Raw genomic sequence first — 24767 nt, forward strand, 5'->3', positions numbered from 1 at the left:
TGAGAAGTCCTCCCATGTCCCCCCAGCATCTTAGAAACCACAACTTCTCAGTGTTCACTTTTGGACTCATGCAAACCAGACATGGAATTTCTAGGAGCTATTTAATCACACCCTCTCTAGTTCCCTTTGGACGTTTACCTGATCTGACAGGAGACAGCTCTGTTTTGCTGTAGCTGGGGAGGCATGTGGTCTGCACAGAGCTGAGCAGTGGAGGTTGTACCTTGGCTCTGTCTTGCTCCCTGTGTGATCTTGAGTAAGTTGGCTAACCTCTGTGCCTCAGTCTCCTCATCTGTATAATGGGGGTAATAATACTACCCCCCCCCCACAGAGTTTTGTGAGAAGTGACTAATACCAGTAACTGGGGGTGGGTAGTAGTGACCCACCTTCTGTAACCATCAAACACATTCTGTTCTTATTATCCTGAGACTTGGGACCAGTTTGGGGGAAGTTGCAGGGAGGAGATCCATTTGCAGGAGGAAGTCGGGGCCCCAAGTGAGGGAGGGCAGGAGAGTCCTAGGCTGGAGAAAGACTAAATTCAGCGTGTGCACCTGGGGCTGAGCCCGGCCTCCAGGAACTGGGATGGCTTCTGGAAATCCTCCTGAGATGGGGAGCGACAGCAGGATCCACTTCTGGGTGCACCTAGAGGTAGGAAGAGCCCATAGGTGTGTGAGGAGGGCAGGGCTGTTTTGGAACCAGCAGAGTCCTGCCGTGTTTTTTAGCTGCAGCAGAAAGCAGAGATTGTATGGGTTTGTACAAATCAGAAGCTAGAAAGTAGGGCGGGAAAGACGGTAGAACTGCTTTGTCCTGTTTGGGCTCCACTGTGAACAGCGGCCGACCCACTTCCCCAAGGTCTGGCTTGTGCGCTGACTACACCCAGGGAGGTCAGGTGGGCACAGTGCCAGGTGTCACCGTAGGTGGCAGGGAGGGCGGGTGGCATGTGTCCTGCGTGGAGGAGGAGCCAGGCCCAGGCAAGCTGAGCACCATCCTCTGCCACACGGCCTCCAGGCTTCCTGGCCCCGGGCTCCTTCTACCAGTGACACTGGGTCCATCAGGGCAAGGCCTCCCATTCTGTGGAAGCGCTTATAGCCCTAAACACAGACGCTGAAGGATGGTAAGTACAGTTATTTTCAAATGCTCCCTTTCCTCCCCCCGTGACAGCATGGAAAAGAGGCTGCTGTCCGAGACCTCCTTGCCTGGACCCTCTCACCCCGGCCCTGCTCCCCGTGTCCACACTGCATTGCAGCCGCTTCAGGCAGATGCTTTACAGGCTATGACAGAGACAGTAAGAGAGGGGTTGTTCTAGATCAGGGGTCCCTAATCCCCAGACCGTGGACCACTGCTGGTCTACGGCCTGTTAGGAACCTGGCCGCACAGCAGGAGGTGAGCGGCGGGCAAAGCTGCATATGCAGCTCCGCATCGCTCACGTTACTGCCTGAACCATCACCCCCCCACCACCAAAAAAAACTGTCTTCCAAAAAAACTGTCTCATTTCTGGACGTTGTCTACACTGCATAAACTGAACCAGAAGACACCGGATGAGAGATCGGCCCAGGGTCCGCTGGGCGTCTGAGAGAAATGAGGACAAACGGAGGCTCGGAGTAGCGACGTGAAGCCTCTGGGACGCGAGGGCCCGTACATACCCTGGGGTCGCCGGCGAACGGCCGGCGGCGTGCACACACCCGGGAGCGGCGGCCGGAGCCCGAGGCTCGGAGGCTCTCGGAGCACAGACGGCCTCCGGTTCAGCTCCTGACTGCCCGCCCGCCTGCCGCGTGCCCAGAACGAACTCAGCCGCCGACTCTGCAAGGCGCCGCTGGGGATCCAACAACCGCTTCTTCCGGCACAGGGAAGCGCCGCGCCCTCTCCCCAAGCCGCGCCCTCTCCTGCAACCTCCTCCCGCCGCCCCGCCCCCTCCTGCCTCCTCCAGCGCCCCGCCCCTCCACCTCCCTGCCCTCTCTCTCCGCCCCGCTCCTCCAGGGGCTCCACCCCATCCGGCGACCCGCCCACCTGCTGTACTGCCCATGCGCTGGAGCCGGGGAGGGACCCACGCGAGACGGTGTGCGTGCCCCGCAGGTCACGTGACTTTCGGGGTGGGCCGGCCCTGCCCCCGCCGGGTAGCGAGAAGCGCAGAGCCGCCGGCACAGTGTTCTACGCAGGCGCAGACCGTGGTTCGCGGCGGGTGACGCAATCCTGCGCAGCCGGCCGGGCGTACGGCGGCAGCGTGTGTCGGATCACGTAACTTCCCCGAATGGCCTCCGCAGTGGGACGTGCATGCGCAGGTCCTCCCCTACCCGCGAGGGACGGGGCCAGGCCCACCGCGGCCAATCGGCGTCGCCCTCGCCGGCGCCGCGCCCCGCCCCCCGTCCGTCGTGCAGTCTGTCCGTCCCGGGGCCTAGTCCTCGGAAGCTCGGCGGCGGCGGCGGGGGCCGGGCGGTGCGTACGCGGCCCGCGGGGCAGAGGGCGCTAGGCCTGGGCTCCGAGTCGGGCTCAGGGGCCACGCGCGGGCCGGGAGGCCGCCGGGGAGTCGGGGCAGGCCTAGCTGTCGGCGGACGAGGGCAGAGGCGGCCACCTGCGGCCATTGCCCCTCCGACCGGCGGGCTCTGAGGAGCTGGACCGGGCAGGTGAGGCCGGCCTCAGGGACCCGGCCGAGCCTGGAGGCGGGCGGCAGATGCGGGAGCTAAAGGCGGGTGCGCGGGGGGGAGCGTCCGCGCCGGGTCCGGGAGGACGGACCCCCGGGCGGTCCGGGCCTGGCGGCGGGAAGGTGGTGCGCGGGGAGGCCCGAGTCCGGCCCGGCCGCCCTGTGACCTTGTCAGCGCCTCCCCCGTGACGCCTGCTCTAGGGTCACCGGGACGGCCGGCGCGGCTGCAGCCCTCATGACGGCCTGTCAGCCTCCAGCACGGGAGCCACTGCGGCTCGGAGGTGTTGAGGGCCCTGCCCGGCGCCGTGCCCCGCATCTCTTCGGTGCAGTGACGGTGACTCCAGTAGGAGGGACTTAACGAGGTTGGAGGATGACTGTGAATTGTGGGCTACTTTCCATGAAATTTTCTTCATATAAATTAGTTTAGTTGGTTGTTTTCAAAGGTAGACAAGGTTTGCCCTCATCCGTGGCCGCCATGTATTATATTTTGTTTTATTTGGTTTCCTGATCAAAGTAGTAGACGTTATTTATTGTTGCTATAAATTCTGTTAGTTTGGGGGTCTGGGTCTGTACGTAAATTACAAAATGACCTAGAGAAGCCAATTACTGCTTGAATGTATTTCATTAATCATCACTTTATCTTTAGGGCAGTCTTCGTCTGTTTTCATGCAAATATCTCATGAAGGTGCATCAGGGCTTCAGAAACATGCTAAGAAGTGACGCGTGACTTGAATCTGTACATGAGAAGTTAGGTGTAGGTCGTTAATCAGTTTATATCCTCTAAAGAACTGATACAATCCTCATAATTTTTAATCCTACTTCAGAGGTTGCTCATGCATGAATAATTCCTGGTTGGTTTTCAGAGCTGTTCCTGGGAAGAAGCAACATGGAGAGTGGTGCAGTTCTGCTGGAATCCAAGTCCTCCCCGCTTAATCTTCTGCATGAAATGCACCAGCTCCGCCTGCTGGGTCACCTGTGCGACGTGACTGTCAGCGTGGAGTACCAGGGCGTCCGGGAGGAATTCATGGCCCACAAGGCGGTGCTGGCAGCCACCAGCAAGTTTTTTAAGGAAGTGTTTCTTAACGAGAAGACTGCGGACGGCACGAGGACTAACGTCTACTTAGACGAAGTGCAGGTGGCTGACTTCGCTTCTTTTCTTGAGTTCGTGTACACTGCAAAGGTCCAGGTGGAGGAAGATCGGGTGCAGCGAATGCTGGAAATGGCAGAAAAGCTGAAATGTTTGGACTTATCTGAAACTTGTTTTCAGTTGAAGAAACAGATGTTAGAGTCGGTCCTTTTGGAGTTGCAGAATTTCTCGGAGGCTCAGGAGGCAGAAGGGAGCAGCGGCTCCCAGGTCTCTGCTGCTGTTGCCCCTGATGCTGGGGCAGGTGTGGCCGCGGACAGCCCTCTGGCCAACGGCGTCGCGGGTTCCTTGGATCCCCCAGCGGCAAGAATCGGCAACAGCCTGTTGCCAGATCTGCCCTCGAGGAAGTCCAGGGAGAAGCCAGACAAGAGAAAAGAGATCGCTAAGTCCCCCTACCCCAAGCTCAGAAGGGCTAGCGGGAGGCTGGCTGGGAGGAAGGTGTTCGTGGAAATCCCTAAAAAGAAGTACACTCGACGACTCCGAGAGCAGCAGAAGAGTGCCGAGCAGGACGCCGGGGACCGCGGGGGCCCCCGGGAGCCCAGCCCAGACGCCGGGGGAACGGTGAAGGAGCTGGTCACTGTCACGAAAGACGAGGAGGACGGCGGGGCTGGGGCCGAGGCGGAGGCAGTGCTGCCGAAGGCGGGGCAGGGGGAGGGGGAGGAGGACGAGGATGAGGACGAGGACGAGGACGGGGAGGAGGCCGCGGGGAGGCGGAGGAGCAGCTTCCGGTGCACGCGCTGCGAGAAGGCCTTTCTGTACGAGAAGAGCTTCCTGAAGCACGTGCGGCACCACCACGGCGTGGCCACCGAGGTGGTCCACCGCTGCGACACCTGCGGCCAGACCTTTGCCAACCGCTGCAACCTCAAGGGCCACCAGCGCCACGTGCACAGCAGCGAGCGCCACTTCCCGTGCGAGTTGTGCGGCAAGAAGTTCAAGAGGAAGAAGGACGTGAAGCGGCACGTGGTGCAGGTGCACGAGGGCGGCGGCGAGCGGCACCAGTGTCAACAGTGCGGCAAGGGCCTGAGCTCCAAAACGGCGCTGCGGCTGCACGAGCGCACGCACACGGGCCACAAGCCCTACGGCTGCACCGAGTGCCCGGCCACCTTCTCGCAGCCCTCGGCTCTCAAGACCCACCTGAGGTAGGCACGGGCCGCCTCGAACCCCAGAACGCACGTGGAGACGGGGGGGGGGCGTGCCAGGGGGCGGCCAGCGTGGCTGCCTCGCGGGATGGGTCACTTTTCAGTTCGCTCCCTCTCAGAGCCGGGGGCTGCTTTGAGCCTCTGGGTTCTCTCTTGAGGCAGAGATGCGGGCATGGCGCTCTCGGGGCGCGGGCCCGGCTGATGGGGACCCGCGCCTCCCGCTCAGGCGCCGGGGCCTCTCCCGCTCCCGGTGCTGAGGCGTCCCGCCGCCCTTGCCGAGTGGGGCCAACGACCCCGTCCCCCTTCCTGAGCCTTCATTTGGGACTCAGTCCTGTGAGCGGCTGGGTGGCGAGTCCCACTGAAGACCTCAGCAGGGCGACACTTCTCTGGGCTTGCAGAGTGCCTGCCGCCAGTCAGTCTAAGCTCCAGGGTTAGGACGGACAGGGACTCCAGGTACTGATTTTTGAAGCGTAGGCGGGCGACATTCAGTTTTTAAATAAATTCCCTTCCAGTGCTCCGTACTTAGGCTCGAAATCCAGACAGAGCAGTTTTCTACTCTCCCCTAGATCGGCCGCCGTCCTGGGCCAGCCTAGGGGTGGGAGCTGGGTGTTGCTTGTCCTTTTATTGTCATTTATAGCCCGGCTCAGGAAGGGCTCAGTAAACATGGTGACAGCCGCTCCATCCTCGCCCTGAAATGCAGTGCTTACGCATGCACCCCAGGGACCGGCTGGCTTCATGTGTTGATAACGGTTCTTTCTAGACTGTTATGTCAAACTAGGAAAGGACGGAAACATTTTGATCACGTGGCACTCTGTCAGCCATGGTTCCTGAGGTGTCTGTGGGTGACCGTTCTCAAGGAGGGAGCTTTATAAATACCACGCGGTGCTGTTTGGTGTTGTAAACGGCCTGCAGAGGTACAGCCTGTGCCTGCACCTGGGGGCAGCACGTGGCGGGGATGTGGCGGTCTTGACTCGGGCAGAGACTGATTTGGGGGTGAGAGTCCTGGGCCTCGCCACCTTTCAGTCCTTCGCATTCGGGCTCCTGGAGCAAAGTGTCTCCCCAGGTGAGGGAGGATATGGTAATGCAGAGTGAGCTTTGACACATCCTGAGTTACCCTCTGAATGTTGTGCTTTCAGAATTCACACAGGGGAAAAACCTTTTGTCTGTGATGAATGTGGTGCAAGATTCACTCAGAACCACATGCTGATTTACCATAAAAGGTGTCACACAGGTAAATACTCCATTGTGATTGAATGTCTTTCCTGGCTGTAGGAGGAAAACTGCAGTTTTCTTCATTTAGAAGTTGGCATCTGCCAAGTGGTTTAGGTTAAAGCCCTGATAACGCTCTTCCGTCTCATAAGTGAGCATAAGTAAATGAATAAAATACGCCCGCTGCCTCCAGTGCTGTGTGCTTGTGGCCATGACCTCTGAAAGAAGTTGCTCAGAACATGGGAAAAGCTATACACTGTTATCCCGCTCCTTGCCATTTCTAAGAACAGAGCATTAGAAAAAACCTGACTGTCCAACCCCAGGGAAGTGGTTCAGTAAATGGGTAAATCCACCCTGTCCCGTCCCAGGCCCTTCTGACTAAGGTCTCTGAATATTGTGAAAAACACCTGTGTTTGGCTGTCGACTTGAAAAATGCACAATTGAGCATACAGTGAATCCAGCTTTATTGGAAACCTGCAGAAATATAGTTACATGATGTGTTAAGGTGGTGGAATTATGAGGTTTTCAGAATTTCTGTGGTACGATTTCATCAGGTGAGGGAGAACATTTAAGCTCTTTGTTCTGATTTTGTGCAGTGCTCCTGGGGTTCAGCCCTGGGGCGTGTGGAGTCTAGCTGTCGGGTACTGGGCTTATCACGCTAACCCAGTTCTTTCCTGCTCCCATTTAAAGATTTTTACTTCTTTGACTGTCCTGTGAGCCTCAAGTTCAAATGGTGAGATAGATGAGCCACTTAATGACGTGAATTAATAGACTAAAATGAGCAGAATTGGTGTCTGATGGAAGACTGGGGTCGGGGGAGGTCAGGCCACACCGAAGGATTAAGTTAGAATCGGTTATTTGATGAACATGCTAATATATTTGGATTTTATTAAAGCCAGTAGTTTTGTTTTGATGTTTGAGAAATCGGGGCACGCCTGACAGAGGCGTCTGGTCTGTGGGCCCTCAGGGCCCCAGCTGCACAGCGTGAAGGGTGGACGCCTTCCTTGCCCTGACCCCACCCCGGGCGGCTGGGAGCTGCTCCAGGACAGCCCCGCGGGTCCACCACACACTCCTCTCCCTTCAGGAGGGGCTTCTGTTCTGATAGAGACCCACAGAAGCCCTGTGAAAAAGTCCAGCAGTTCCACCAAACCAGTTGTCAAAACTGTTTTTCTTGTTTGGGATGACTGAATTTCCAAACGTGAGCTGGCTGAACGCGCTCTTTAATTCTAATCTACTGGAACCTTTCTTGGGGTTTCCAGGGACATTTTACACCAGCTTTCAGCAGGTAGCAAGCACTGGACACAAAGATATTTTATGACAGTTTTAACTAGAAAAGAACGCTCTGCCTGCCAGGGCACTTGGGAGGGTGGGCCCCATCCTCCGCGTGTTCTAGCGCCCGTGTCACTTCTAACTTCGTGTCTCGTGTCTTCGTGTAGGTGAGAGGCCTTTCATGTGTGAAACGTGTGGCAAGAGTTTCGCTTCCAAGGAGTATTTAAAACATCACAACAGGATCCACACTGGGTCCAAACCCTTTAAATGTGAAGTTTGTTTCAGGACTTTTGCTCAGCGGAATTCGCTTTACCAGCATATCAAAGTCCACACAGGTATGGCCGGAATGTTGCCAGAGAAGGGAGGTCAGTTTGGCAAGAAAATATCCCGAAGGTTTTAGATTTTCTGGAAAATGATTTGGAATTTAGCTTTAAGTCGTGCGTCCTAATAGCATTTAAACATCTTTGAGCGTCTAGTTTCTGGCTCTGACAAACTGGAAAGGTACGAATGTGTGAACATGGATGTGGACGTGTGAACCTTTGAACGCCTTGAGATTAGAATTAGGGGTGATGATCTGCACATGCTAGTAAACACTCACACCCGCGCAGGGTCGCTTACAACTGGAAAGCTGTGGGTGAGGCCACGGACCCCTGGGGCTCCTGCACGGTCGGCTGCTCGTGCCCATGTCGCCCTCCCTGTGGCGGCTCGGGACGCCGTGCGGCCCAGAGCAGCCGGTAGCTCTCGTGTCCTCCGTCCCTTCCCTCCCAGGGGAGCGGCCCTACTGTTGCGACCAGTGTGGCAAGCAGTTCACGCAGCTCAACGCACTCCAGCGCCACCACCGGATCCACACGGGGGAGAAGCCGTTCATGTGCAACGCGTGCGGGCGGACGTTCACCGACAAGTCCACGCTCCGGCGGCACACCTCGGTGAGCGGCCAGGCCGGCCCCCGCGGACAGCCGCCAGACGGCAGAGCCGCCCGCCCCCCTTCCCTGAGGCCCTCAGTCCATAAGGGGGTCCCAGGGGAAGGCGGGGCTCTCCCTCCCCTGCAGCGAGGGCAGCCAAGGGGGGCGTGAAGCAGGGCCCGGGGCATGCTGAGTCCTTTCTGGCAGGGACTGCAGTGGCAGACACGTGTCTATGACGGTTGGAGAAGGCTGTTGTACTTGGTAACGAGTGGCTGTGACTTGGGGGCTCTGCAGATCCTGGTCAGGGACACAGTGGGTGACCTCTCTGTTCTGCGTTTGGCCCGCAGATCCATGATAAGACCACTCCGTGGAAGTCTTTCCTCGTCATCGTGGACAGCTCTCCCAAGAACGGCGACGGGCACAAGACTGAGCAGCCCGATGAAGAGTACACGCCATCCAAACTCTCTGATAAATTGCTGTCTTTAGCAGAAAATGGCCATTTTCACAACCTGGCCACCGTGCAGGGCAGCATGCCTGCCGTGCACGATGACAGTCCTGCGGACCCGGCCTGTAAGTCGGACGGCCCTGTGGGGTCCCAGGACACGCTGCTGGCCACCACCATCAACGAGCTTAGCGAGCTGACGCCGCAGACGGACCCAGGCCCACACAGCTCCACTCTCTGACTCACGCAGACTGGAGCGCGGGGTCACCTGCCCCGCGGTCCCAGCCTTGCACCTGCACGCATAAGGGCTGGACATGAACGTTCGTCAGGGGTCAAGAACTGTGGGCAAAGAAGTGGGCAAGGATGGCTTCCACAGTTTCTTGAATTTCTGCTAACTTGCACGTCGTCTCTATCAAACCATTTCTCATGCTTCCCCTTAGAAATCCTGATCTGCATGGTCTCAGCCACACCTTATCAGCAAACAAGGCACTTAACATAACCTCACTTAATTCTGGTGGAATCATCCTAATGCTTGATGACCTTGACATTCCTGAGGCTGGGGTTACTGCTCAGCTTCTTCGTGGAAGTTTATTTCTGATACTTTAAAGCTATTTTTCTACCAACCTGAAGTAAAACTGGGACCGTGTATTTATTTTCAGCTGTTTCTTTCCTGTCGAACTGAAGCCAGCCAGTCAGAGGTGCTCTGGGACCCTGGAATGGGGCTAAAGAGACAGGTGACTGCACTTGTCCCCTTCCACCCCCCTGTTCGTAGGCACTAAACTGAACACTTGTAAAGTAGCTGCTCACAGCACACATGCAACTAGGAAGTTTGTCATAAAATGACTTGAGATGTGGCTACAGGTTTCATTCCTAAAAATCCAATTTAAAAAAGCTGTCCTACCAAAGACTAGCAGAAAACAGCATAGTAGTTTTTGCAAAGAGGTGTGAAAAATTAAGCCAGGGGCTCGAGAACACTTGCAACATAGTGTAGTTATTTCATCCACGAGTAGCAGTGAGGCGGTGGTAGCCAATCATCTAAGAACACAGAGTACTGGTGGTTTTGCTGGGTTTTTTGACAATTTCTGTGATTTGCAGAAACCCAGCATTTCTTATTAACATGTCAAGACGCTGACACAGGCAAGTCACTGGCGCACACGTTCCCCTGGGAGCACGAGCGAATTTGGCAAAGGGGACCAAAAGCCTCCGTACACTCCTCTGATTAGCCTTAAGAGTGGACCACGGAACTGCCAACCTCGTCTTAAATGTGCCTCTGTCTCTCATGCTGGCCTTTGGTAATTCCGCCGTCCTTACCCAGCCCGGTTCTTGATCCAGTGGTGAGGGCGGGTCGCCGTGCACACAGTGCTTCGACTCACACGTGACCCAGGTAATAAAGGGGAATTGTCACCAGTTGCTCTTTTTCTTACATTTAATTTATTACACTTGCTGTAAAAACGCTCGTTTTCTAAGAGGAAGGGTACTTGTCCGGGATGAAGACACAGCTGCACGGGGTGCCAGAAAAAGACCGAGGACGCTGTCTTCCCCGTGAGGCGGTGACGTCAACACCGAAGGTGCCGAAGGCGTCCCAGGTGCTGACACGGGCTGCAGGCGGCAGTACCGAATCCACCTCCAGCTGTGACAACATCGCCCACTTGTGATCACAGAACAGAACAGTGACTCTCACACATTTTACTCTCGAAAAGGAGAAGGAACCTGCCCGGCTAATGAGCCGTTTCTTAGGGTAAAGTCATGTTAATGAGAAGAAATTTAAATAATAGTTTATTTTGTTACCTATTGGAATAATTTTTGTCTTGAATTTGTTTCCTTAGAAATTCTACAGAAAACTTTAATGTGTTAATAAATGTTTTGTAAAAATAGTTTTGCAAGTCTAAGTTTATTTCCATTATTAGAATTTAGGTTCTACGGAAGTAAGATTCCTGATTCATACAGGTAGCTGCTTTAATTCCCTGGTCCTTGGAGTCTCGCCACCTCCATGCACTGCACGTGTGTTCCTGACACGTGACAGGCCTGGCCCTGCACGCGCTCGGCCTCGGTAGCTGGTGCCAGGCGGCGCGGAGGGGCCCAGCCTCATCGCAGCCACGGTGACTCTGCGCCTCAGAGGCTCCTCCATCTACGGTCACTTCTCTGCTTCCCGGGAGGGGACAGGAGGGCTGCCGCCCCAAACCCTGCCGAAGATGCATCTCATCTCGGGGATTTGTGGGGCGTCTCCGTTCCTCCCCATCCCGGTGCTGTGCTGCCACATGACTGTCAGCCCCAGACGCTCAGGTCAGGCCACCAATGCGGCGATTTGGCGCCTTCCAACCATCGTGTGGGAGACGCTCTCAGCCCGGACTCCAAAGCTCCCCTGCCTCTGCTTTTAACCAAAATTTGTTGTACAGAGTTTGAAAACAAAATTGGCCAGGTGGTGGGGTAAAACCTTTATTAAAGGTGACCTTCACAGAAATGTGGTTTTGCCAAAGGTGATCGTCTAAACTGACGGATTTGAGTGTAAGTTATCATTTAATTCTAACCTGTTGTATATCTTGCCACACAGGGACATTTTTTGAGACCAAGCAAGTGCCTGTCTCCTTAACTGAACTTGATGGTGTTCCTGTCACTCTAAGTAACATTATTTCAGGCGAAAGTCCATTTGTCCACAGGCACCAAGACGGGCAGATGGATGCGGGCACAGGGCCGCCTGGCACATCCGTCACCCCCCAGCTGAGCCCCGGGAACCGCCCACTTCCCTCCACCAGTTTGCACGGGCCTCTGGGACCCTCACCAGGGGCCCCTCACCGAGGCTGGCAAAACCCACCACGGGAGCTTCTGTTAGGAAACAGAAGAGACACTTGAATGAGAAAGTAACCTTGAATATCAACAACTTGGCAGAATTCCTAGATGGGATGGCCTGTTCGACCATTCATTTTGAATTTGCCTCAAATGATCTTTGAGGGACCTGAACAAGGCCCTCTGACAGCGCCAAGTCAACGTGGCTCCACGAAGGGAGATGGGGCTTCGGGCCCCGGCCTCCCACTCTGAGGTCTCCTAGGGGCCACTCCTCCTTCAAGCCTGCCAGTGAGATCCCTGACCAGGCAGCAGGAGGGATGGGAACGGGGAGCCTGCAGAGCCCGGATAGCTGCTGCCCACTGCCCTGAACCCCGGGGGACACCTTCCAGGACAGGAAGCCACTCCCGACCTGTGCAAACCAACCAGGAAACTCACCGTACTGTTCACAACTTCGACTTTATTTACTGTACAGGTTCACATGAAACACACAGACTCTTTGCGAAGGTGGATTTATCATCACAGGATGAGTTCTCATAATACACCCTCCCCGACAGTGCGGGGGAGGAGAGGCCGCGCCAGGCCGGGGCCCCGGGAGGCAGGCTGCGTGCCACAGGCCCTGAGAAAGCCACGGGGGTTGCCTCTGGGCATCTTAAATGCACAGTATCAGAGGAAACAATAAATGTTTACAGGGACGTCATCACACATGGTCACGACTGCAAGAATACTGTTTTCAAATCATTAAATAAAAAAGGAATTCACGTAAGCTATAAAAACGTTGCCACAAAAAGCAAAGCTTTCCTGTAAGAAATTTTAACTCATTCTGACAATGAACTAAACACGATCTGCTAAAACACAAGGACTGTAACATAAATAGTCATTATACTTTGTTCATAAATAATGATCTATATAAGTCCTGGAAACCTGACCCGGGCTCTGAGTCACAGCACTGCCCACTTTGATGGAACATTTCAAGGGAGAAAGTCTGGATACTGTTAATGGGACTTTTTTCTGCTCATTTTCCTGTTACGTTCTGGCAGGTCTGCTCTAGCCATTACAATTATATTTTACTCTTTTTCACGTGAAATATTAAAAACAAAAACATCTTAACCCAGGCACTGATCCCAGTGTTCATTTCAACACAAACAACTCTAACTGATGTGACAAAACGCTGCCAATACAATTTCTCAAAACCACAGGTCTTCTGTCAGGGGTGCAGGATGAAAAGCTAATAAACAAATTGCCTTAAAAGACATCATTTGCTTTTTACTTTACATGGTCAGACCAGGTTCCTTTCACAAGTGGGAACAAACCTTCCAGACTAACGACAGAGCGCACACACTGGCGGCAAGGGTTACAGCCCCTCAGGTGGGACAGATCTGCGGCCGGAGGACACAGGCCCCACGCTCATCTCACCCAAGTGCTTCTGGCCGGTTGGCACTGGATTAGGTAGAGCAACAAAACCCCACTTTTCTCTCTAAGCGTTTTTTCATAGTTCCAACGGGAAGTGAAGAAGTACCAAGCGGCTCCATCCCAAAATGTACCGTAACTGACAGCCAGCTTTCTTTTAAGAATCCCAGACCTCTGAAGGAAGGAAGGAATCCTCATCGGATGCCAGGGCCCAAGGTCAGAGTGCCTGCGTCTCCTGGTCCGTTCCCGCTGCCCTCAGCCAACACTGTGACATCACTGCCCTGCTTCTCCACCAGCCCAGCCTGCACAAGTGACCCTGCAACTACGGCCACCGAATCCTCACGGCTGCCCACAGGGCTGCTCCATGACCGGGTCCCAGCCGGCCCTTCTCAGCCTCCTTTCCTGCCACTTTCTGCTTCATCCCAGACGGACCTGTTCCCCACCCCCAAGCCTTCCTCCCCGCTCAGCCCTCAGCCTGGGCACACCCGCTATTTCTGCCCAACAGCAGCTACCAATCCCAGTCGAGGACCGTCCAAAAATGCAAACACCATTCAAATACCAGCTAACATTGACAGGACACAGGAAATTCCACTTATCTGTCAACACTGTCATTACCTGGCAATTAACACACATCAAACATAAATCATTTATGCCTAAAAATATGCACACAGGAGATTCAGGACACAAGATCACGTCTAAAGTACGATGTCGGCACATAACCTAATGCGCAGGGATCAAGTTCACAGGTCAACAGAGCACATGTATAAGCCAAAATAACAGGACAGGATTCAAACACACAAGGTAAGACAACTCCATCAGCTAAGCGCAGGTCCCCTCAGAAGCTAGTTGGGGTTCTTTTCCTGACTGAGCACAGTAAACCTCTGTACCGTACTCAGCCTACCAAGCCCATCACATCCAATTAATGGATAAAATGAATACGACACACAATTAAAAATTAAAATTAATGAAACACAAGCTTCGACTGAGATAACCTCCCAGCCCTGGTGAGCATGTACACGAGAGGGCACACGAGGTGCCCTCTCAGCGTGGAAAAGTGTGTGAACACAGTAGTAAAGGGATGTGCCAGTTCAAACACCTTCCTATGAAGATGAAGCAAGGGTCCCGCCCCAACCAAAAGTGGACACCATCTCCAGGAAAGGAAAACACCCAAGTCTTCTAGATCTTATGTGTGTGTGCACTTGTATGTGAGATCAGGCCCACCTCCACACGCGTCCACACACATAACCAGGCAGTGCCAGGAAGCTCCCTCTTTTCCCATTGTAAGCGGCTGGCAGGCCCGGCTGATCTGAATTCTCACATGCACATTACCTACAGAACGATATAAAAAGCAAAGAAACTGGTCACTAGCACCATCAAAAGAATCACAAGATAACAAAAAGGATAAATAATTTCTCACGAGGAAAGTCATAAACGCATTCCTAACAACGATCCTACACTAAACACACACATTTAGAGAGTCCATCCAGGTGCAAGTTCACGGAGAACATGCAAAGCATCTATTAGAACTGGGTTGGGTACTCAGGTCCAGGAAAAAGGACATAAAAATATGTGGCAAAATTAAACAGGAGCTCTGCACGTATCAAAATAACAGGAGTAAGATTCGGAAGCAGTTCTCGGAAAACTCTGGGGACTGACAAGCGGGAAACAGCCTGTCACACTCGCAACACATACAGGAGCTGCCCACCCGTCCGCTGCATGGTGACACACATGGCGGCTTAAACACACACACGTCATCAGGCTCGTGTGCAACAAAATGAAGCCATTGAATGGGCATCCCATAATGATCACTGGCCCGAACACGAAACTAAAGAGGACTCAGCGGCATGCCACGGAGACATAGCGCTTCACTTGAGGTCTCCATCTCCTTCCCCATCCCCCTGGATGGACTTCTTGATGCGCAGCAGCATGGTGGTGAGCCATTGGTCCAGGCGGGATATCGAGTCAAATTCCTTCACCTGGTTTAAGGGAAGAGGAACAGGAATCATTCCCTGGAAATACAATCAAACACGGAACGACGCTGCCCCACACTGCTGAGACATTTACAGACCCACTAGCTGTCTTCATTTAAAATCATTCGTTCCAGTTTACAACTTTCTTCATTAAAAACTTTGTTTATGTGGCTCTTATGCTAACATGCGACGGCAAAACTCCATAACAGCCTACTGGACGAAGAGCACGTTTAGCGTGACAAAGGACATGAGACCCTGCATGAGAACAAGGGGACATGGAAAAGTAATGTGGCTCCAGTATCCACTGAACTCAAACAAACGTAGTTGCAGCGAGGGAACATGTGGAAGCAGAATTCCTTTAACTCATTTCCACAAGTTATCGAAGAATGGACTTTCATAGGATGAAAAGGGTTTGGCAGCAAAAGTTAAAGGGGAAACCTCGCCTTCCCACTATTGCTTCAAAGCCAGGATGAATGACTTAATGGAGGGCACTAAGAAATTCGCTTGATTATAAACATAAGATGGAAAAAGATGGGAAAACAGGAAATTGATGAATGTCAAAATAATTTTCCCATTTACTTTATGCCAAGAATATAACAAACTCTCATTGCTTTGTTTTTATGTTTTAAATTTAAGTGATTAGATTTCACTGATTTTACTTGACACTTATTTATGGATCGGATTATTTTCCACAGAAAACATCCAAACAAGTCACAACATTATGTGATACATATGTGCCTCACAGCTAACTTCAGCAGAGCTCGTAGAACTGTCTAATTGTGAAGGCTGGTGGGATCTCAAAACACGCCTTTGGAAAACACAACGTAGGTGTAGTGCAATAATGCCCAAATAAATGTTCAGCATTTACATGATGACAAGGAGTTGTTTCTGTAAAGTAAACTTTCAGAGAACGTGCTAAATCCCAAAAGCGAACGTACTGCTTCCGTGTAAGCTTCACTGTTCTGCTCTTCATGAGCTTCTAGAAGTTTCTGGGAACATAAATACAGAAAAATTAGTTTGGTAGGCTAAAAAGTTCCATCTATGAATGGATACTTTAAATACGAAATAGCCTTCGTATCACACTAACTGATGTTGCCAAATGACTTACAAAACTGGGGAAGTTTTCAAATACAAGTCAAGAGTTACCCCGAGTCAGGGATCCAGCCTCGTGCTGACGTGCCCGACCCGCCAGGTTAAGAGCAGTGCGCGCCTGACCCTAACGGTACCTGAGGCCTAGTGTGCAAGAGCAGGAAGGCACGGGGCCGCTCAGTGGGCAGATTCACAGGATGAAAACGTCACTGTATCCCAGCCCCACCTACTTACTTTCAATAACTTGCATTCTCTCGAATCAGTGAATGCCGGAAACATTTCCTCGTATTTCTCCAGAGCAAGCTGGGAAAGAAAACCACTCGTTAACATCTGAGTCACCGAACCAGGAAACGAAGCTTTGACATTCTACTAACTTCAGTACGATTTATTTACATCCTACTTAATTATCAGACTCAACATCAAAATCAACCTGTGTTGATCAAACCTGTTGATTGTGAATTTCAATTTCAGTTAAGAATAAACTTCTAAACCACTTTTTCCGAATGAGGTTGCTGTGGGGAAGACCACGTGAGCCAGATCCAACGTTCGGACCTCCCAGAGCAGGCGTCTATTTTCACGCGCTGGAGGAGGCTCTGCCCGGAGCCCGGGGCCCTAAACTCCGACCCCGAGGACACCGAGGCTGCCCTGTCTCTGCCTCCACCTCCAGCTCTCTCTTTGCTTTTCTCCCAACCCTCACCCCAACTCCATTCCTGAGTTTAAAAAAAGACACAATTCTGGGGCTTCCCTGGTGGCGCAGTGGTTGTGAGTCCGCCTGCCGATGCAGGGGACACGGGTTCGTGCCCTGGTCCGGGAAGGTCCCACATGCCGTGGAGCGGCTGGGCCCGTGAGCCATGGCCGCTGAGCCTACGCGTCCGGAGCCTGCGCTCCACAACGGGAGAGGCCACAGCGGTGACAACAGCGAGAGGCCCGCATAACGCAAAAAAAAAAAAAAAAAAAAGACACGATTCTGCTTTTACTGTCTCCCCTCAGCCCCTAATTTCTTTAAACCAAAACTACTGAAGGAAGTGTGGCCCCCAGGGGGCGTTCACTTAAGAGAAGAGCCTCAGCAGCTGTCACTCCAGCTGCGGTAGTACAGCCAGGACAGGGCCAGAGTATCACCCTCCATGTTGCTTTTCACGTACGCAGCACAGTCTTGCTCTGAGCTGGTATCGCGGACAGCGGCTGAGCACCTGTGCTTAGGGGTGAAGCGCATCAGAACCCACACCGCAGGGCCCCTCACCTTGGCGTTCAGCTCATCCACTATGAAGTGACAGAGAGCAGCTTTGAAGAAGTAATCCTTTGCACTGTACTTCAACAAAGGGTTATCCATGGTGTTGGCCCCAACCTAGGCACAGAAAGTGGGGTCAGAGTGAAAAGGTTTGCCCTCCTACACTAGGCATGCTGACCCTCAGCTACTCTTTAGCAAGTACTCTGCATCTTACGTTAGTTAAGCTATGAAATCCATTCTTTTAACCCAAAGCCATGTACCAGAAATGTTACTAGACAAAAAACCAATATTCAAGACATAAAGTGCTGCCCTGTTAAAAACGACTCAGCAGAATTCCACATCCAGGAGGATGGAACAGACGTGCTGTCCTCTATCCCTCCTGCTAATAAGTACAACTAAAAGCCCTGGATCTTTTATATGAAACTAACGCAGGGAGACTGAAAGGTGGAGAGAACAGCAGACCAGCCAGGGACACAGGGCAAACACAGCAGGGAGTTCCCTGTTTTTTCTTTTTCTTGCATAAATCCCTCACTTGGAACAGAATAAGCCAGCAACCCATAAATGCCGGTGGGTGCAGCGAAAGAAAGAGAGAGAATAGATGAAAGCCTGCTTTCTCCAGCCAGAGGACCAGGAGAGGGGCAGCTAGCAAGACAGAAAATGTTTAGATGACACCTGCTCTGATCCACCCCACTCACAGCAGCAAGAGCCAAAGAGGAAGACAAGACGCCCATCCTCCTGGGAGAGCCCCACTCTCCTGCCAAGGAGGCCAGAGCAGGAGCCAGCCTGTGCCCCCATCACAGAGGCACTGGAGACCACGTGGGGACTGCGTCACCTCCTCCCAGTGGGAAAGAGGCCCCCTCATCTCCCAGCGGGCATGGATTCACCTTTACCTGATGGTAACCAGGCGGTCAGGTGGGGAGCTTGAACCCTACCTCCACCTGGCAGCAGCGAGGCCACACCCCTTCAGTGCCAAAGCAAACCAGCTGAGAGAGGAGGTTTAAACAAGACCCTGTCTTATAACACGATGTGAGAATATCCAGTTTTTAATTAAAACTCACTTGCAATACCAAGAAAAGGGAACATCTCAAGTCGAATGAAAAAAAGACAACTAATCAGAGTGAAGTAAGTCAGAAAGAGAAAAACAAATATCGTATATTAACACATATATGTGGAACCTAGAAAAATGGTACAGATGAACCGGTTTTCAGGGCAGACATTGAGACACAGATGTAGAGAACAAATGTATGGACACCAAGGGGGGAAAGCGGTGGGGTGGTGGTGGTGGTGTGATGAATTGGGAGATTGGGATTGACATGTGTACACTGACGTGGATAAAATGGATGACTAATAAGAACCTTCTGTATAAAAAAATAAATAAAATTTAATAAAAGACAACTAATAAATGACAGCTGTCACATAGCAGAGATGTGAGACTTATCTAAAAGATTTTAAAGGGGCCTTTCTAAAATGCTTCCACAAGCCATTAGAAAATTGCTTGAGACCAGAGGAAAACCAAAGCATCAATGAAGAAAAATTCTCAGTAAGAAACCCCAGAAGGGGCTTCCCTGGTGGCGCAGTGGTTGAGAGTCTGCCTGCCGATGCAAGGGATATGGGTTCGTGCCCCGGTCCAGGAGGATCCCACATGCCGCGGAGCGGATGGGCCCGTGAGCCATGGCTGCTGAGCCTGCGCATCCGGAGCCTGTGCTCTGCAACGGGAGAGGCCACAACAGTGCAAGGCCCGCGTACCGCAAAAAAAAAAAGAAAAGAAACCCCAGAAGATACAAAGAAGAAATGAGTGGAAACTTCAGAACTGCAATACACAATAACTGACATAAAAAGTGGATGGGTTCAACAGCAGATCCCATGGAACAGAAGAAGGACTCGGTGAACTGATGGTAGAACATCAGAAATTCCTCAGTCTGAACAACAGAGAGCAGACAGACCCAGAAAAGAGAAGCAGAGCATTGGGACATATCGGATGATAAAACAAGGCCTAACATCTGGGCTGTCTGAGCCACAGAAGGGGAGAGGAAGAGGGAGTGGCTAAAAAAGCACTTGAAGAAATAACGGCTGAAAATTTCCTAAATTTGGCAAGAAACAAACATAAACCTACAGATTCCAGAAGTTTACTGAAATCCAAACAGCATAAAAGCAAAGATACCCATGCTAAGCCACATAAACTACTGAAAACTGAAGACAAAGGAAAAACTTTTTGAAAGTAGCAGAAAGAGGGCTTCCCTGGTAGCTCAGTGGTTGAGAGTCCGCCTGCCAATGCAGGGCACACGGGTTCGAGCCCCGGTCCAGGAAGATCCCACATGCCGTGGAACGGCTAGGCCCGTGAGCCTTGGCCGCTGAGCCTGCGCGACCGGAGCCTGTGCTCCACAACGGGAGAGGCCACAACGGTGAGAGGCCCGCACACCGCAAAAAAAAAAAAAAAAAAAGTAGCAGAAAGAAACACCACCTCACCTATAGGGAAAACAGCTTGAATGAGAGCAAACTTGTCATTAGAAACCACGCTGGTCGTAAGGGCACATTTTTCAAGCACTGAAAGAAAAGAGCTGTCAACCCAGAATTGTATACCCAGGGAAGATATGCTTTAGGAATGAAGGGGAAATCAAAACATTCCCAGATGAAGGAACACCAAGAGAATGCTTAGCCAGCAGACCTACCCTAAAAGAATAGCAAAAGGTTGTTCTCTAAGTAGAACAAAATACAGGAAGGAATCCTGGAACATCAGGAAGAAAGAACACATTAAGCAAAATATGGGAAAATACAATGGGCTTTTCTCCTCCTCCTGAGTTTTCTAAATTAAGTTGGATGACTGAAGTAAAAATTGTTAACAGTGACTGATGTGTTTCTAAAAGGGTGTAGAGGAAATACTAAAGACAATTATATATTGAATGGGGGAGGATAAAGGAACAGAAAGTAAGGTAAGATTTCTGTATTTCACTGAAACTGAAAAAATGATGACATCATTAGCCAGTGATACTTTATGTAAATATAATACCTATAGCAATCACTACAAAAGCTATTTAAAGAGATACACCCAAAAACACTACAGGTAATCAAAAACCCCCTGGAAGGTAGGAAAAAGGAAACAGAAAAACAAAACACAGAGGATAAACAGAAAACAAAAAAATAAAATGGCAGACTTCAGTCCTAATACGTCAATAATTACATTAAATGTGAATGGTCTAAACATGCCAATTAAAAGACAGAAACTGGCAGAGTAGATGAAAAATATGACCCAACTCTATGCTGTTTACAACAAACACACTTCAATTATAACAATATCAGCAGGCTGAAAGAAAAAGGATGCATACAGATATATCATGTAAACATTAATCAAAAGAAAGCAGGAGAGGCTATATTGGTATCAGACAGACTTCAGAGCAAAGAAAATTACCAGAGACAGAGGGGGACACTATATAATGATAAAAGGGTCAGCCCAACAAGAAGACACAGCAATCCTAAATATGTATGCACCAAACAGAGCTGCAAAATATTGTGAAGCAAAGACTGACAGAAATGAGAGATAAACAAATCCACAGTGACAGAGACTGTAACACTCCACTCTCAACAACAGAAATAGACAGAAAATCAGCAAGTATACAGAAGAACTCAACAACGCCATCAACCAAGAGGAGCTCATCAACATTTATAGAACATACCACCCAGCAACAGCAGAACCACAGAATATACGCCAAGACCATATTCTGGGCCATAAAACAAACTTCTAAGAATTGAAATCACACAGAGTGTATTTTCCAGCCACAACAGAATCAAACTAGAAATCAACAACAGAAAGATAACAGGAACACCTCCAAGCACTTGGGAATTAAACAAAACACTGATAAATAATCCATGGAAATCAATAAATAAAATAAAAATAAAACAATGTAACAGAACTGTGAGACACAGTCAAAGCAGCACTTAGAGGGAAATGGAAAGCACTAAAAATGCCCACACAACAAAGAGGAAAATCAATTAGCTAAGCTTCTACCCTCAGTGCCCTAAAAAAGAAGAGCAAGATAAATCTGAAGAAAACAGGATAGAAATCAGGATAACAATAGGAATCAATGAAACTGAAAACAGAACGATAGAGCAAAATCACTGAATTCTACCAAATGTCTAAAGAATTAACACCAATCCTTTACAAACTCTTCCAGAAAAGGAAGAGGAGGGAAGACTTTCTAACTCATTCTGAGGCCAGTATTACCTGGCTACCAAAGCCAGACAGACATTACAAGAGAAAATTAAAGGTCAATATCCCTTACAAATACAGATGCAAAATCCTGAACAAAACACTAGCAAACTAAGTCCAGCAACTTACAAAAAGGATTACACACCATAACTATGTAGTAAAGGATTAATTTTGTCCAAAGTGCCTTTGCCCATGATTCCTGGTAGATAATCTCTAAGCCCCTGGAATGTCCTGCCTGAAAGAGTGTTTTTGTTTACCTAGGGGTCTTAGACCATGTAGTTTAGCTCAACCTATGGAGGGACTGCAGAATAAGGCCAACCATGTTCTGGTGAGTTTCTTCCCCGGTGGCAATACCCTACACATGCTTTCACACATCACTGCTGGGAGAAGTCAGCGCTGTCTGCACAGTTCCACAGTCCCAGTCTGGGCAGGACAACAGGAAGCTCACACTCAGGGCTCTCCTGACCTCCTCCCTGTGCCTCTTCCTTTGGCTTTTTTGGGTCAGCATCCTTCTGCTATAATAAACCATAACTGTGATATAGCAGCTTTCATTGAGTTCTGTGAGTCCTTCCAGAGAATGATCAAACCTGAAGGTGCTCTTGGAGACCCTGAAACTTTTCAACAACCAAGCAGGATCTATCCCAGGGATGGAAGGTTGGGCCAACAGATAAAAATCAACCAATGAAAGACACCATGTTAACAGAATAAAGGACAAAAACCACATGATCATCTCAAAAGATGCAGAAAAAGCACCTGACAAAAACAAATACGCTTTGATGATAAAAACAACAAACTGGGAGGAGAAGGGAACTTCCTCAAACTGATAAAAGGCATCTGCAAAAACCCACAGCTGACATACACTCAATGGTGGAAGACTGAATGCATTCCTTCTAAGACAGGAACAAAACAAGGATGTCTCCTCTTACTACTTCTACTGATCATCGTTCTGGAGGATCAAGCCAGAGCAAATGACAGGAAAATGAAGTAAAAGGCACACAGATCAGAGAAATAAAACTATCGCTACTTGCAGAGGACATGATTTTGTATAAAGAAAATCTTAAGGAATCCATAAAAACTCATTAGAGCTAGTCAACAAGTTCAGCAAAGTTGCAGTATATAAAATTAGCAATTAAAATCAGAAAAGAAAATTGAGAAAACAATTTCATTTACATAGCATCAAAAAGAATAAAATACTTAGAGGAGTACATTTAACCAAAGAACTGCCAGACTTGCACACTACAGAACTCTAAAACATTGCTGAACAAAATTAAAGATGATCTAAATAAATGCAAAAGCACCCTGAATTCACAGATTATAAGACTTAATGTCAAAATGACAATACTTTCATCAAAATCCCAGCTGACTTTTTAGCAGAGATTGACAAGCTGATCCTAAAATTCATGTGGAAATGTAAGGGACCCCAAATAGCCAAAACAATCTTGAAAAAAAAGGACCAAGTTGAGGACTCACATCTCCTGATTTTAAAACCTACCACACAAAGACACAGTAATCAAAACAGTGTGGTACTGGCATAAAGACAGAAAACCAGCAGAACAGAATAGAGAGCACAGAAAAAAACCCTCACTTGTATGGCCACATGACTTTCAACAAGGGTGCCAAGACCCTTCAATGGCAAAAGGACAGTGTATTCAACAAACAGTGCTGGGAAAACTGGACATGCACACGCAGAAGAATGAAGTTGGACCTTTTACCTTCACCACATACAAAAATTAACTCAAAATGGATGAAAAACATAAACCTAAGAACTAAAACTATAAAACTCTTAAAATAAAACACGGGGAAACACTTCGGGACATTGGGTTTGGTAATGATTTCTTGGATCTGACATGAAAAACACAGGCAACAAGAGAAAAAGCAGGCACATTGGACTTCATCAGGACTTAAAACTTTATGCATCAAGCGACACTAATAACAGGGTAAACAGGCGACCCACAGAATGGGAGACAGTATTTGCAAATCACATATCCAATACGAAATTAATATCCAGAATATATGAAGAACTTCTAAAACGCAACAGAAAAAAACAACCTAGTTCAAAAAGGGACAAAGAGGGACTTCCCTGGTGGCGCAGTGGTTAAGAATCCGCCTGCCGATGCAGGGGACACGGGTTCGAGCCCTGGTCCGGGAAGATCCCACATGCCGCGGAGCAGCTGAGCCTGTGCGCCACCACGACTGAACCCCGCATGCCTAGAGCCCGTGCTCCGCTACAAGAGAAGCCACCGCAATGAGAAGCCCGTGCACCACAACGAAGACAGCCCCCGCTCGCCGCAACTAGAGAAAGCCTGAGTGCGGCAATGAAGACCCAATGCAGCCAAAAATAAATAAATAAATAAATTTATTTTTTTTTAAAAAAAGGACAAAGAAACTCAACAAATATTTCTACAATGAAGGTATACAAATGACCAATAAGCACATGAAAAGATTCCCAACATCACTAATCACTAGGGAAATGGTATCGAAAACACAATGGGGTATCACTTCACACATTAGGGTAGCTATTGTTAAAACAGAAAACAAGTGTTTGTGAAGCATGGAGAGCTGGAACCTGTGCACACTGACAGAGGGAATGTAAAATGGTACAATTTGGCGGCTCCTCAGATAGTTAAAAAGGGACTTGACGCGTGACCCAACAATCCCAATTCTAGGTATATAAACTAGAGAACCGCAAACATGCCCCCCAAACCTGAACACAGATATTCTTAGCTGCATTATTCATAATACCCCCAAATGCAAACAGCCCAGATGTCCATTAATTGATAAACCGTTAAACAAACTGTGGAGTATTACAGTCACCCCTCGGTATCCAGTTTGGAGTCACCCCTCCAAACTGTGGAGTATTACAGTCACCCCGCGGTATCCAAGGGGGACTGGTTCCAGGACCACTGAGATACCAGTGTCCATGGATGCTCAAATCCCACAGTCGGCCCCCCATATCCGAGGTTCCTTGTCCACGGACTCACACACCACAGGACTGGGAGGAGGGGAGGATGGGATTTCTTTGTGCGATGATGGAAATATTCTAGAGCTAGGCAGTGGTGCTGATTACACAACTTTGTGAATACATGCAAACTCACTGATGCGTACTCTTTAAGAGGCTGAATTACATGATACCTGAATTATATCTCAATAAAAATCATTACTAAACAAGAATTTGAATTTAAAAAGAAGATTCAGAATGCCTTCTGCCAGAAGCTGCACAGACAGCAACCTCACCTGCTCGAAGATCTCAATGGCCTTCTGGTACTGCTCCAGCTGGGCGGCGTACGCGGCCACTTTCAGCAGACATTTGTTAGCCGAGCTGAAACCGAGAACCAGAGCAGAGAG

General features: G+C 50.1%; 2 protein-coding genes across 6 annotated transcripts in view; one reads left to right on the forward strand and one right to left on the reverse strand.

The window, feature by feature from the left end:
- The first annotated feature begins 630 nt into the window (after positions 1 to 630).
- On the forward strand, positions 631 to 10612 carry GZF1 (GDNF inducible zinc finger protein 1). 4 transcript variants are annotated; one of them, XM_082644914.1, is made up of 6 exons: positions 631 to 1111; positions 3499 to 4918; positions 6055 to 6149; positions 7564 to 7731; positions 8165 to 8322; positions 8646 to 10612. In XM_082644914.1, exons 2-6 carry the CDS (start codon positions 3522 to 3524, stop codon positions 8979 to 8981), a joined length of 2154 nt encoding a protein of 717 aa, XP_082501040.1. In that variant the 5' UTR covers positions 631 to 1111; positions 3499 to 3521; the 3' UTR covers positions 8982 to 10612. The 4 variants fall into 4 exon arrangements, with proteins under 4 accessions (XP_082501040.1, XP_082501041.1, XP_082501038.1 ...); XM_082644915.1 differs by lacking the exon at positions 631 to 1111 and adding an exon at positions 2392 to 2430; XM_082644912.1 differs by lacking the exon at positions 631 to 1111 and adding an exon at positions 2437 to 2618.
- A 1354-nt stretch (positions 10613 to 11966) lies between these two features.
- NAPB (NSF attachment protein beta) overlaps positions 11967 to 24767 on the reverse strand; it is a 40153-nt gene continuing 27352 nt past the window's right edge. For both annotated transcript variants that reach the window (XM_082645507.1, XM_082645508.1), the window contains 5 exons: positions 24657 to 24741; positions 17231 to 17335; positions 16225 to 16293; positions 15840 to 15890; positions 11967 to 14907 (listed from right to left, as the gene is read on the reverse strand). In XM_082645507.1, coding sequence (XP_082501633.1) covers positions 14797 to 14907; positions 15840 to 15890; positions 16225 to 16293; positions 17231 to 17335; positions 24657 to 24741 — 421 coding nt within the window. In that variant the 3' untranslated portion in view covers positions 11967 to 14796. The remainder of the gene's footprint in view (positions 14908 to 15839; positions 15891 to 16224; positions 16294 to 17230; positions 17336 to 24656; positions 24742 to 24767) is intronic.

The sequence above is a fragment of the Mesoplodon mirus genome, assembly GCF_964341445.2.
Source record: "Mesoplodon mirus genome assembly, chromosome: 15".
NCBI classification, from domain to species: Eukaryota; Metazoa; Chordata; class Mammalia; order Artiodactyla; family Ziphiidae; genus Mesoplodon; species Mesoplodon mirus.

Coding starts and splice junctions, on each gene's coding strand:
- GZF1 (XM_082644914.1), top strand. CDS start 3,522: ATGGAGAGTGGTGCAGTTCTGCTGGAATCCAAGTCCTCCCCGCTTAAT. Junction 6,150..7,563: donor CCATAAAAGGTGTCACACAG/GTAAATACTCCA, acceptor GTCTTCGTGTAG/GTGAGAGGCCTTTCATGTGT. Junction 8,323..8,645: donor CGCTCCGGCGGCACACCTCG/GTGAGCGGCCAG, acceptor TTTGGCCCGCAG/ATCCATGATAAGACCACTCC.